This window comes from Achroia grisella, unplaced genomic scaffold, assembly GCF_030625045.1.
Source record: "Achroia grisella isolate CSIRO2021 unplaced genomic scaffold, CSIRO_AGI_Agris_v1 utg1470, whole genome shotgun sequence".
Lineage (NCBI taxonomy): Eukaryota > Metazoa > Arthropoda > Insecta > Lepidoptera > Pyralidae > Achroia > Achroia grisella.
Window position 1 is genome coordinate 325,253 of NW_026712639.1, and position 12,131 is coordinate 337,383.

At 33.7% G+C, this 12,131-nt stretch overlaps 1 protein-coding gene across 1 annotated transcript in view; it reads left to right on the forward strand.

Annotated features, from left to right (window-relative positions):
* LOC131855713 (uncharacterized) overlaps nucleotides 1-12,131 on the forward strand; it is a 125,212-nt gene that overhangs the window by 76,185 nt on the left and 36,896 nt on the right. Inside the window, exon 5 of the mRNA XM_059207013.1 lies at nucleotides 5,103-5,165. Coding sequence (XP_059062996.1) covers nucleotides 5,103-5,165 — 63 coding nt within the window. The remainder of the gene's footprint in view (nucleotides 1-5,102; nucleotides 5,166-12,131) is intronic.

A 12,131-nucleotide genomic window follows, 5' to 3' on the forward strand; every position in this document is an offset into this window, starting at 1 on the left:
GCAGCAAACACCCAGAGCGATACCAACATACTCATGTATGTTGGTATCGCTCTAGGTGTTTGCTATGTATAATATGTATGTATTTACAAAAAAAAACTATGTATTTGTATCAGTTGTCACTAGACAACTGATACAAATACATAGTTTTTTTTTGCCTAACACAAGATTTAGTTAGCTTAACTTGGGTCTAGATGGCGCTGTGTGGATTGTCCTGAGATTATTATTAAAAAATGGTGGCACAGCAATAACAGTAACAAGCAGCCAGCAACAATACTTATATACATAGATTTGAATAAGATACCTGAAACACTGAATGCGTACCGAAATAGTCCTGAATTCGTTAATCAATAAATAATTTATGTTATACACCAGAGAATCGTTTACCTCACAGTTGAATCCCAACAAAATAAAGCTTCATTGTAACGTGATACGCTCAACAGATAGAACAGATTAATAAGATTTCACAGATGCACAAGAAATAATACAATCCCTATGAAATTTCGGAGTTGGTAACAGTTTTAATTAAACATTCCTAATTCACATATGTTGAAGATTGACTTTAGTTTTTGTAATGTGTAATGTAAAACTTCGAGTTACTGTACTTGTTAAGTTGGGCTAAAAATTACTTGTTTCCAGAGCCGTATTTTTTTTTATTGGGTTGTTTGGGCTATTGTCAGGTCTTTGTAGCACCTGTAGCATTGTACATACATAGATCTATTGTGCTCGCCCTTTTATAGAGTTCGCTACCTAGACCCGTCAGCGACAAGAATTGAAGGATATTCTTAGGAGCGATGGTTTGTATCTCCTCGGGAAAGAGTGTAAACTTTCCAAAGGAGATATTTCGTTTATGTATGAGTGGGCTATAACCACATAGGATGTGTAGTGGCGTTTCCTCTTCAGTTTGGCAGAATCTGCAGACTTTTTTCGAGCCTAGGCCTATATTTGCCATGTGCTTATATATCCAGAGCAGAAGCACATATAAAAAAAACGAAAAAGAAATATTGAGATAGTTTTAAAGTAAACCTGTAACAAATCGAAAACCAATGACAATATTCATAAACCTGATAAATTCCAGATGCTTCAGTGTATAATTTACTAGCGAGTCATCTCGGCTTCGCACAGATGCATTACAAATTTATATATATAATTTTTCGGCTTTGTCTGTATTGCAACACGCATGTATTATACATATAAACGTTCCTCTTGAATCACTCTATCTATTGCTGAAAACTGCATTAAAATGCGTTGCGTAATTTAAAAGATATACGCGAATAGAGAGCGGCGGTGACTTTGGTTTCTAATGTAAAGATTTCCAAGATGTAAAGTAGAAATTGCAAATAATATTTTAATTCCTTCCTACAAATTGCCCTGTCACGTTATGACATTAATATGAAACATTCAAAGCACTATTTTCGTTTGTGTATACGGTGTTCCTTATCGTTCCGTTCATTCAAATTCAAAAATCATTTATTCAGGTAGGGCATTTTAGCCGCTTATGAACGTCAAATTTTTACATTCTAATTTTATTTTTTTCCCTACCGTCCAGTTCGGTATATAGATCCAATTGAGAAGAACTCGCAAGAAACTCAATTGAATTATACGAGGTTTATATGCATGCAACATAAGAGGTTTATATGCATGCAAACCCCTTTATGTGCAGTGCACTCACTGTACATCAATGTCGTCGAGGTATGTCGATACAAATACCACAATCACACTGCTGGACTGCAGACGACCGCATAATGGGTAGGTGTACGAATAGATGTAGTCCATTGAAGCAGACAGGAATCTTAGTAATGGCCCTTCATTACCAAGTTTCCCTTTGGATGGTCATAGATTAATTATAGTCAATAGAGACAGCAATCGAAAACAGATACAGAATTGCAGGTACGCTGAGATATTTCGAGTGTGCGAGTGCATCATGATTAGATTAGGTTTGCTGCGGATGTCGGGGATGGTTGAGAGGAGACAAGTGCAACGGCGACCGCTCCTCTTGAATTCCCAGCGTAATATCAAATTGCGGATTTCTCCCCAAATTTGGGGGGATTTTGTGGCTGTGGGGGAATATATGGGGACATTGTGGAGTGACTTAAATTGGAACTGAGAGGATGTGTATATTAGTATATAAATGGATATTTTAAAAATAATTTCTATATTAAACTATATGAAAACAATAATATAGCACAAATATAATAAAAAAACAAGCATTTACTATTAAAAATAGGTAATGTAAAAAAAGGATAACAATTGTTATATGTTCTGAATCAGTTCATTAAATGGAATTCTACCATCAAAAAGTAATCGGATTTTAGTTAGAAATCTTAATTTTAAGGGCATTTTAAGTCAAATTGGGAGATAAATAATATAAAAGAAAAATATGATGTTTAAGTACAATACTACTGAGTTATCAGGGTTCACAATTTACTCCGTAAATAGTTATTAATAAATTATTGTTAATAAAGAAAATAATGCCGATTTACCGTAGGTAGTCTTTGTATTCTATTATCCCAAATTTGAATTTTAATTACTGTGTACTCAGTAATTAACATTCAAAATAATACACAGACTAATAATACACAGTCATTATTACAATAATTGTAACAAGGACTGTGTATTATTGTAAACATGTACAACATTTATTTGAAAAGAATACGAGCTGAGTTTCTTGTCGATTCTTCTCGTCTCGAAATCATTCAAAACTGACGATAGATTTAATATATCAGAGAGCTTGTATTCACACACTTAAACTTAAAAATGTAAAGTAATAATAATATTATTTAAAAGAGCAACACGCAAGTTTCTTGCTCGTGCTTCTTGTGATGAGACAGCTTTCCGTATGAGCGGTAGATTAAAAAAATTTAATGACTATTCAAAAGTGCTTCAATGTAAGTTTATTTGAATAAATTATTTTCTATTCTATTCTAGTCTATAATAGACCTACATGAATAAAGTCAAACAATTCCCCACCCAAAAAATACCTACTTGCATGTAATAATTTATCTAAATCATATTACTGAGTTTATTAAAGCTAAATTTGAAATATTAAATACTATTTTACATTTATTACATTATCAAACATAAGAATTTTTATGCCTATTTATGAACCACCAAGTTATATTATTTACAAATTCACCTGCAAAATGCACAGAGTTCTGGAAATACGAAATGCTTTACTGTCATATACCGCAAACTAAATTGCAAATTGGACAGACAGACATACTGTCTGGTCAGTTAGTAATAAAATATTTACTGTCCTTAAGGTTTAATCTTCTTGTTAAACAGGACTGGGGCTTGAGTGTTATTAAATTTGGTATCTATACATATAAATAAAATTGGAGTGTCTGTTTGTAACATTGAAATAACCGTTTTTTACTACATGCATATGAATATAAATACGGTACACTAAACTAAAATTTTTTATACATACACATTTATACATTTTTTGTGTATACACTAAAATAACATTTTTTACAATTTTTGTCTGTCTGTCTGTTTGTTTCGGGTAATCTCTGAAATGGCTGGACCCATTTAGAAGAGACCTTTTTAACTATGAGTAAAGCTTGTGTTATGAGTACTAGATAACTGATACAAATACATAGATAATTTTTTTTCGTAAATACATAAATATTATACTTAGAGAGCATCCAGACCGATACAAACAATCGTACTCATGAATACAAGGGGTTAAGCGCACTGCATCCTAGGTCTAACCATAATTTCCCATCAGATGAGGTAAGACCAAGCGCAAATGCATTAATAATAATAATAAAAAAAAACAAACAAAATGTTAGTGCCGTGCGAGGAATCGAACACGCGACCATCGTAAGTAGACCGTCATAATATACGGGCAAAATCTCTGTGGATGGTGGATCTCTTCGTATTTCATCTGCCTTATCTTAATAATTAGAGAAATTATACCAATGGCTACACAACGAACACAAATCCTCGGAGCGGGGTGGCCGCTCCATAAAGACACGAGGAGGCTTCTGCGCTTCCGGGAGAAGCGTGGCTGGCTACTTTAGTCTCGGCTCTATTCACAACTCATAACTAAACTCGGAACGGTGAAGTCGCTTCATAAAGCCTGTGAAGACACTGGAAGACTTCTGCGCTTCCGGGAGAAGCGTGGCTGGCTACTTTAGTCTCGGCCCTATTCACAACTCATAACTAAACTCGGAACGGTGAAGTCGCGTCATAAAGCCTTTGAAGACACTGGGAGCCTTCTGCGCTTCCGGGAGAAGCGTGGCTGGCTACTTTAGTCTCGGCCCTATTCACAACTCATAACTAAACTCGGAACGGTGAAGTCGCGTCATAAAGCCTTTGAAGACACTGGGAGGCTTCTGCGCTTCCGGGAGAAGCGTGGCTGGCTACTTTAGTAGTCTAGACTGTACACCCATGTCTAATAATCTTCACTTATAACTAAACGAGGAGAATAAATTCCAATTATATCAATGTTGGACATAAACACCTGTACACTATGTAAACAATCTGGCTTTTATAAAGGATTCATTTGAGTTTATTACCAGTTTTTTTTTCAATTGTAATCTGGAAGGTAGGGAAATATTTTAATACAAAATACATGACGTTCATAAGCGGCTATGTAGTCCTACACGAATAATTAAATTTTTGATTTAATTTGATTTGATTTGATGCCTTGATAAGAACTTCATGAAAAAATCATACATATTCTGTAAGAACTGGTATTAGGTTGCAATTGCTCTATGTTTTGTATGGTATACTCGCTTGCCCATTCTGTTATCTATACATATAAATAAAATTGGAGTGTCTGTTTGGACTATTGAAAAATTAATTTTTATTACATATGAATATAAATACTCTACATAATACTAATTTTTGTTTTTCTATTTTTATCTGTCTGTTTGTTCCGGCTAATCTCTAAAATGGCTGTACCGATTTTGACGGGACTTGTTTTGGCAGGTAGCGGATATAATAAGGAGTAACTTAGATTATTATTTTAGAAAAGTCTCTAATTAACTTTTTCGTTAAAATCCACGCGGACGAAGTCGCGAATACAGCTAGTGAATAATATACCCCGACATGAAATGGCTAATATCTTGCATATTAAACCTGTGTTTTTGTTTCAGACGCACTTCAACCCTGTCACATCGTTCCTCTTTACGATGGACTTCTTCCTGATCACGATAAATGTAAGTATTTTACATATATTTAAAAGTTTTCTTGAAGTACATACTTTAAGAGTATCATATTATCTACCGGCCAATTCAGTTACAGAACTGAGAAAAACTGTTGCATTTTTTAATTTGTTAACATTACTTATATTCACGACTATTATGCCGGATGGGGTAGTCAGAACAATATTAACTGTAGACACGGTGAACGTAACATTTGGCATAACTCGTAGTTTTATATATATACGTCGCAGTTAGTTAGAATTAGCGTCACTTAGATGCAAAATGTTTGTCAGATTTGAACACAGGACCTTTGAGATGTGAGGCGGCACAGTGCCACAATACTGTGGTAATCTCCAAGATTATGTAAATGCGTATATGTATCTAGCTTTATATTTCCATATGTAATATATACCTATAAATATATGTAAATCTTTATATGAAAAACTGTTAATATTACTATAATTATTTATTACTATATTAATTTATATAAGTTTCTGTGAGCTGTCTGCGTTGCAGGTGTCATTCTGCCGCGGAACACCTTGTTTTTTAAACTGTAATTCAGTTTTTTTTTCATTTATGATAGTGGAATAGTACCTACCAGCGCTAACGGTTTACGCTGGCGAGCCACCAGTGTACGATGATATGTTGAGCATGAGGTCAGATCAGCCCATCGTGACAAATTCACTAAGAATTCAGGGGGTCAATTGTTTTTATTTTCGTAATTCAATATTACAGAATATTTACATACGTTCGCACTTGAACCGTTGTTTATATTAAATACAATAAAGAACTGCCCATTCATATTAAATAGGCGTAATCCCAGAAAGGTATACGAGAGAATAATACAACAGGACGCGACGTACTAGCGATGGTAATAGAAATAAATTTAAAATAAACAATGAAATGAAACAAGCCCATGTGAATCTCGTTACTTCCCATAATTCTAATAAATATATATTGTACTAGCTGTCCCGGCAAATGTTGTTTATGCCATATAAATCAACAACTCCATAAAAAATAGGTATAGTATTTTTTAATGACGCAATAAAAAAATATAATTAAAAAATATTGGACAAAAAATAAAATGTTATGGGTCCACCCATTTTTTTTGCCCTTATCACTTAGGGGTATGAAAAATAGATAGTATCCGTTTCTCAGGCCTACTGAATATGCATATAAAAATTCATAAAAATCGATCCAGCCGTTTCAGAGTATGGTAACTAACATTGTGACACGAGAAATTTATATATAAGATTGTCTACTAGCTTTTCACATGCGTTTAATTAAAAAAAAATATATATATATATATATATATATTAAAGTTTAATCAAAATCCGTTGAGTAGTTTTTGCGTGAAAGAGTAACAAACATCCATACTTACATACATTTGCGTTTATAATATTATTAAGATACTATCAAAAGGTATGAGTATAAAATAGTACTTTTTAAATTGGTAATAAATCAGACATATAATGAAACAGAAGTACCTCATTAGTAGTCATTGTACCCCTATTTGTAGTACTTATTTCCAAATCTTCATTACATAATATAAAATAAAGTCGCTGTCGCTGTCTGTCCCTATGTATGCTTAAATCTTTAAAACTACGCAACACATTTTGAAGCAGTTTTTTTTTAATAGATAGAGTGATTCAAGAGTAGATAGAGAGATACTTCGCCGCGTGGATTTTAACAAAAAAGTTAATTAGAGACTTCTCTAAAATAATAATCTAAGTTACTCCTTATTATATCAGCTACCAAAAAAAGTCCCGTCAAAATCGGGATAATACATGTACAATCGTGCAAAGGCGGGGCGAGTAGCTACTTACATATATAAAATATTTCTCTTCTTAAGAACGTTCCTCGAACTGCAAGAATTTATAGAAATTATATGCCACCGTTCTTGAGATTGACTCTTAGTAGTATATTATAGCTATTCAACTATATATATACATATATATAATACATACGCCCCGAATAGCTAGTATATAAATAAAATAAACACTAAAGCACCCAAGCGTTGATTACTAACCGAGTGATAACCCAAAGGTTTCTAAACTTTAACTATTTTTTTTTCGGACTACTCTAATGCTGTTGCAGCTGGCCTTTACAGCTTCACCGGACGTTAGGGGCGAGTGCAGATGGCACTCCAAACCCGCGGAAGGACTTATGGAGCGGCTGAAGGCCAACTCCTGCCTGACGGATGCGACTTTAGTCTGAGGGCACCACTAGGGGTTCGAACCTCGGCTCAGGCCGTCGTAATTTCGATCCCCGTTTGAATTGGACGGGGGATCGATCATGGCTGCTCTACCATTAAATAATTAAATACATAATAAATAGAACGCTGTTCGCCTACTTTTTTTTAATTTCATCTGCGTTGTGCGTCTATTGAACTGTCAGTCAACGTCACAATATTTTAGGTACTGTTTTTCCTGGGATAGAATAGAATAGAAAATCATTTATTCAAATAAACTTAATTTAAGCACTTTTGAATAGTCATAACAATTTGTTTTTTATCTACCACTCGTTCGGAAAGCTGTCTCATCACAAGAAGAACGAGCAAGAAACTTGTGTGTTGCTCTTTTAAATAATCCTTGTAAGTTTACATTTATAAGTCGAAATAAAATGAATAAAGTACTTGTTTTATATTTTTATTTAAGCCTAATGTATTAGAATGTTAATTAATGTATATCTATAAAACATTACTATAATATATATTTGATATTTTTATCTAATTTATATACGACTTTGTCCTACTTGGTGTCCAGATCGTTGGTCCGTGGAGTACTGGGGAAATAACAAAAAGGTTAGTCGACATCACAGAAGACCGGAGAGCTGGCAGCTACCTCGGATAAAGAATTAGTCTAGCCATTCAAAAAGGGAACGCTGCCAGTATCTTCGGAACGTTGCCTAAAGGGACCCCTTTTAATAATATATTTATAGGTTTTTAATTTTAGGTTCTTAGTTGTACAATTAAGTTATGTAAATACATTATCTGTATTTATATACCTACCTTGTCTCACATGAGTATTCGAATATTTTGAGTGATTTCAAAAGAAATAAAATAATAATCTTAATATAATTTCAAAATATCTTTATTCATGTAGGTCTATTACAGACTCTTAAGATATGTCAAATCTACCGTCAGTTCGGAATGATTTCGAGATGAGAAGAACTGACAAGAAACTCAGCTCGTATTTTTTTTTAAATGTTGTATGTAATATAATACAGATTCATTTAAATTCAAATTTGGGAGAACAGAATGACCACTAGTACATGCTATTGAAAAAAAAAAACATATCAAACAACATCCAGTCAAAATCGATCCAGCCATTTCAGAGATTAGCCGGAACAAACAGACAAAAATTTTAAAAAATCTTATTTTATTGTATGTTCCGTATTTAAATCCATATGCATGTAGTAAAACAAGCTCATTACAATATTACAAACAGACATTCCAATTTTATTTATATATAACACAATTCATAATAATGTTGTTAAACTCAATATAAAAAAAACTGTAACATTTGATATATCACTGAAAAATGGTTAAATATTTTTATGTATCTAATATGAAATGGCTGGACCGATTTCGATGGGACTTTTTTTGGCAGGTAGCTGAAGTAATAAGTAGTAACTTAGACTACTTTTATTTTAGAAAAATAAAGTTATACTCCACGCGGACGAAGTCGCGTGTACAGTTAGTTATATATATAATAAAGCTAAACCATACTAATAATAATAATAATAATAATAATAATGTTTGAATATATTACCCCCGTAAAAAGGAAGATATAATAAATATATATATATATATATGTAATAATAATAATAACACTTATAATATATTTAATATTACGCGATAATTCCCGTAGAAAACAGACCATTTATAAGTATTATTGAAATTTAAATTCCTCATGAAGTTTCCTTCAGAAGGCAACGCTTCTGAAAGTAACAAGTAAAATCCTAACAATATATGACGTAAGACAGTTGAATTCTGTACGTACGTCTGTAGTATTTGCTGAAATCCGTGAAAGACCAAATATGCACATCCAAAGCGACTCCAAAATGGAAACGCTCGACAGATTTCACATTTCGCTTCAGGGGCACGAGAAAAAGATTTGTTACTATGTTCAGTTAGTAGTTTTATTAAATATATAAAAGATTGGTAGGTGATGTTGCGGCTCGAATACTCAGATGGTAGGTGATGTTGCGGCTCGAATACTCAGATGGTAGGTGATGTTGCGGCTCGAATACTCAGATGGTAGGTGATGTTGCGGCTTGAATGATCAGATGGTAGGTGATGTTGCGGCTCGAATACTCAGATGGTAGGTGATGTTGCGGCTCGAATACTCAGATGGTAGGTGATGTTGCGGCTCGAATACTCAGATGGTAGGTGATGTTGCGGCTCGAATACTCAGATGGTAGGTGATGTTGCGGCTCGAATACTCAGATGGTAGGTGATGTTGCGGCTCGAATACTCAGATGGTAGGTGATGTTGCGGCTCGAATACTCAGATGGTAGGTGATGTTGCGGCTCGAATACTCAGATGGTAGGTGATGTTGCGGCTCGAATACTCAGATGGTAGGTGATGTTGCGGCTCGAATACTCAGATGGTAGGTGATGTTGCGGCTTGAATGATCAGATGCTAGGTGATGTTGCGGCTCGAATAATAGATGGTAGGTGTTGATGGCTTCAGCAGATTACGGGGTGAATAAATGATATTTTGCTTGATTTCTTGAATTTAATTGGTAAATATGATGAGTGAACAAATTGTAAGTTAGATCGATCGGTTGATATTTTAAGTCTGTTCGTTACGATGCGTATTCAAATTGGATGGGTGTGCGCTCCAATCAGAACGCTCCCTTTGTGTTGCGTTTTGTTGCTGCTTGTACGCGACAAAGATAATAGTAAATTCTAATAAAATATTTTATCTATATACATATATAAATAAAATTGGAGTGTCTGTTTGTAATATTGAAATAACCGTTTTTAACTACATGCATATGAATATAAATACGGTACATACACCAAAATAACATTTTTTACAATTTTTGTCTGTCTGTCTGCCGGTCTGTTTGTTGCGGCTAATCTCTGAAATGGCGGGACCGATTTTGACGGGACTGTTTTTGGCAGATAGCTGATGTAATAAGTGGTAACTTAGGCTAGGCATAGGAGTATAAACATGAGAATTTTATATCCATACAAATATTACAAATCTGAAGAGTTTGTTTGTTTGATCGCGCTAATTTCAGGAACTACTGGTTCGAATTGAAAAATTATTTTTGTGTTGGATAGTCCAATTATCGAGGAAGGCTTTAAGCTATATAACATTACGCTACGACCAATAGGAGCGGAGCTGCAATGACAATATTGCAAATGGTGGGGAAATTAAAAACAAACGAAGGTGCGCGGGTCAGCTATTATAATATATATGTTTAACATCGAGTATCATATATACCTATCAACCATTCCCCTTGTAATATTTATTAGCGAAACAAACAAATTTACTGTAATTTTGTTGACCAACTTTTATTACGGGAGCATGTAATTTGATTTGAAATGGAAAACAGTAATTTTCTATAACGATTGTAAAAAGTATTGTAAAACTAAAGTCTTTTATTGTTTACTAGCTGTCCCCGCGATTTCGTCCGCTTGGAAATTAACTTTATTTTCTAAAATAAAAGTAGCCTAAGTTACTCCCTATTATATCAGCTACCTGCCAAAAAAAGTCCCGTCAAAATCGGTCCAGCCATTTCAGAGATTAGCCGGAGCAAACAGACAGATAGACAAAAATTTTTAAAATTGTTATTTTGGTGTATATTCCGAGTTTGTATTCATATGCGTGTAGTAAAAAAATGGTTATTTCAATATTACAAACAGACACTCCAATTTTATTTATATGTACAGATTTAGGTTCAACCCAGGGATATAATAGGGATACGAATTGCTAATAAAATGTAAATGTATGTGTGTGTGTATGTAACCACACAACGTGTCTCAATTAGGCTCTGTCCCTATCCGTTATTGTAGGAAACGTTTATTTCGGATTCGGTTACGGTTACGGATATTTTTTTATATTGGATATCCGATAGTTTCGGTTACGGTTACGAAGGTCTTTAACATCCCTGCTTCAAACACATAATGTTCTGTAACCTTTTCTGTATAAATTTTGTACCTTTTTTTAATAAATTATTATTATATACTAGCTGTCCCGGCAAACGTTGTTTTGCCTTAAAATAAAAAAAGAATTTAGGGGTGGACTACCCCTAACATTTAGGGGGATGAAAAATAGATGTTGGCCGATTCTCAGACTTAATCAATAAGCTCACAAAATTTCATGAGAATCGGTCAAGCCGTTTCGGAGGAGTATGGGAACAAAAACTGTGACTTCGCCGGTGCCCCTTCGCACGTGTGTACCTACTATCTATACATATAAACCATTCTCTTGAATCACTCTATATATTGTTAAAAACAGCATTAAAATCCTTTGCGTAGTTTAAAAGATCTAAGCGAACAAATAGCGGAAACAACTTTATTTTACATGTAGTTTATTAGTGGATGATTATTTGTATTCTATCATGATGTATCAGTAGATGATTATTTGTATTCTGTTATGATGTATTCTATTATATTATATGAAATTCCAATTAAGCCACTGCTTAATTGAACACCCGTCTCTAATATTGTAAACCATAATATCATTTCGGTAAATTGCTTTTTGAATTTAACTAACTTTTACTTAATCTGTAGGAAGCCAATAAATTAGTACTTTTATGTATAATACAAGTCCTTGGGAGTAAGGATTACAAAGATAAAAGAGAGTGAACGATTATAACAGTATACGGGTAGTATAATTACAGTTTGAAAATTATTAGAAAGAAAGAAAAACGTTTATTGACACAAATATAGATTTACACATTGGACATAGGTACATTTTACATATATATATGTATACACACATACACACACATACATATATAC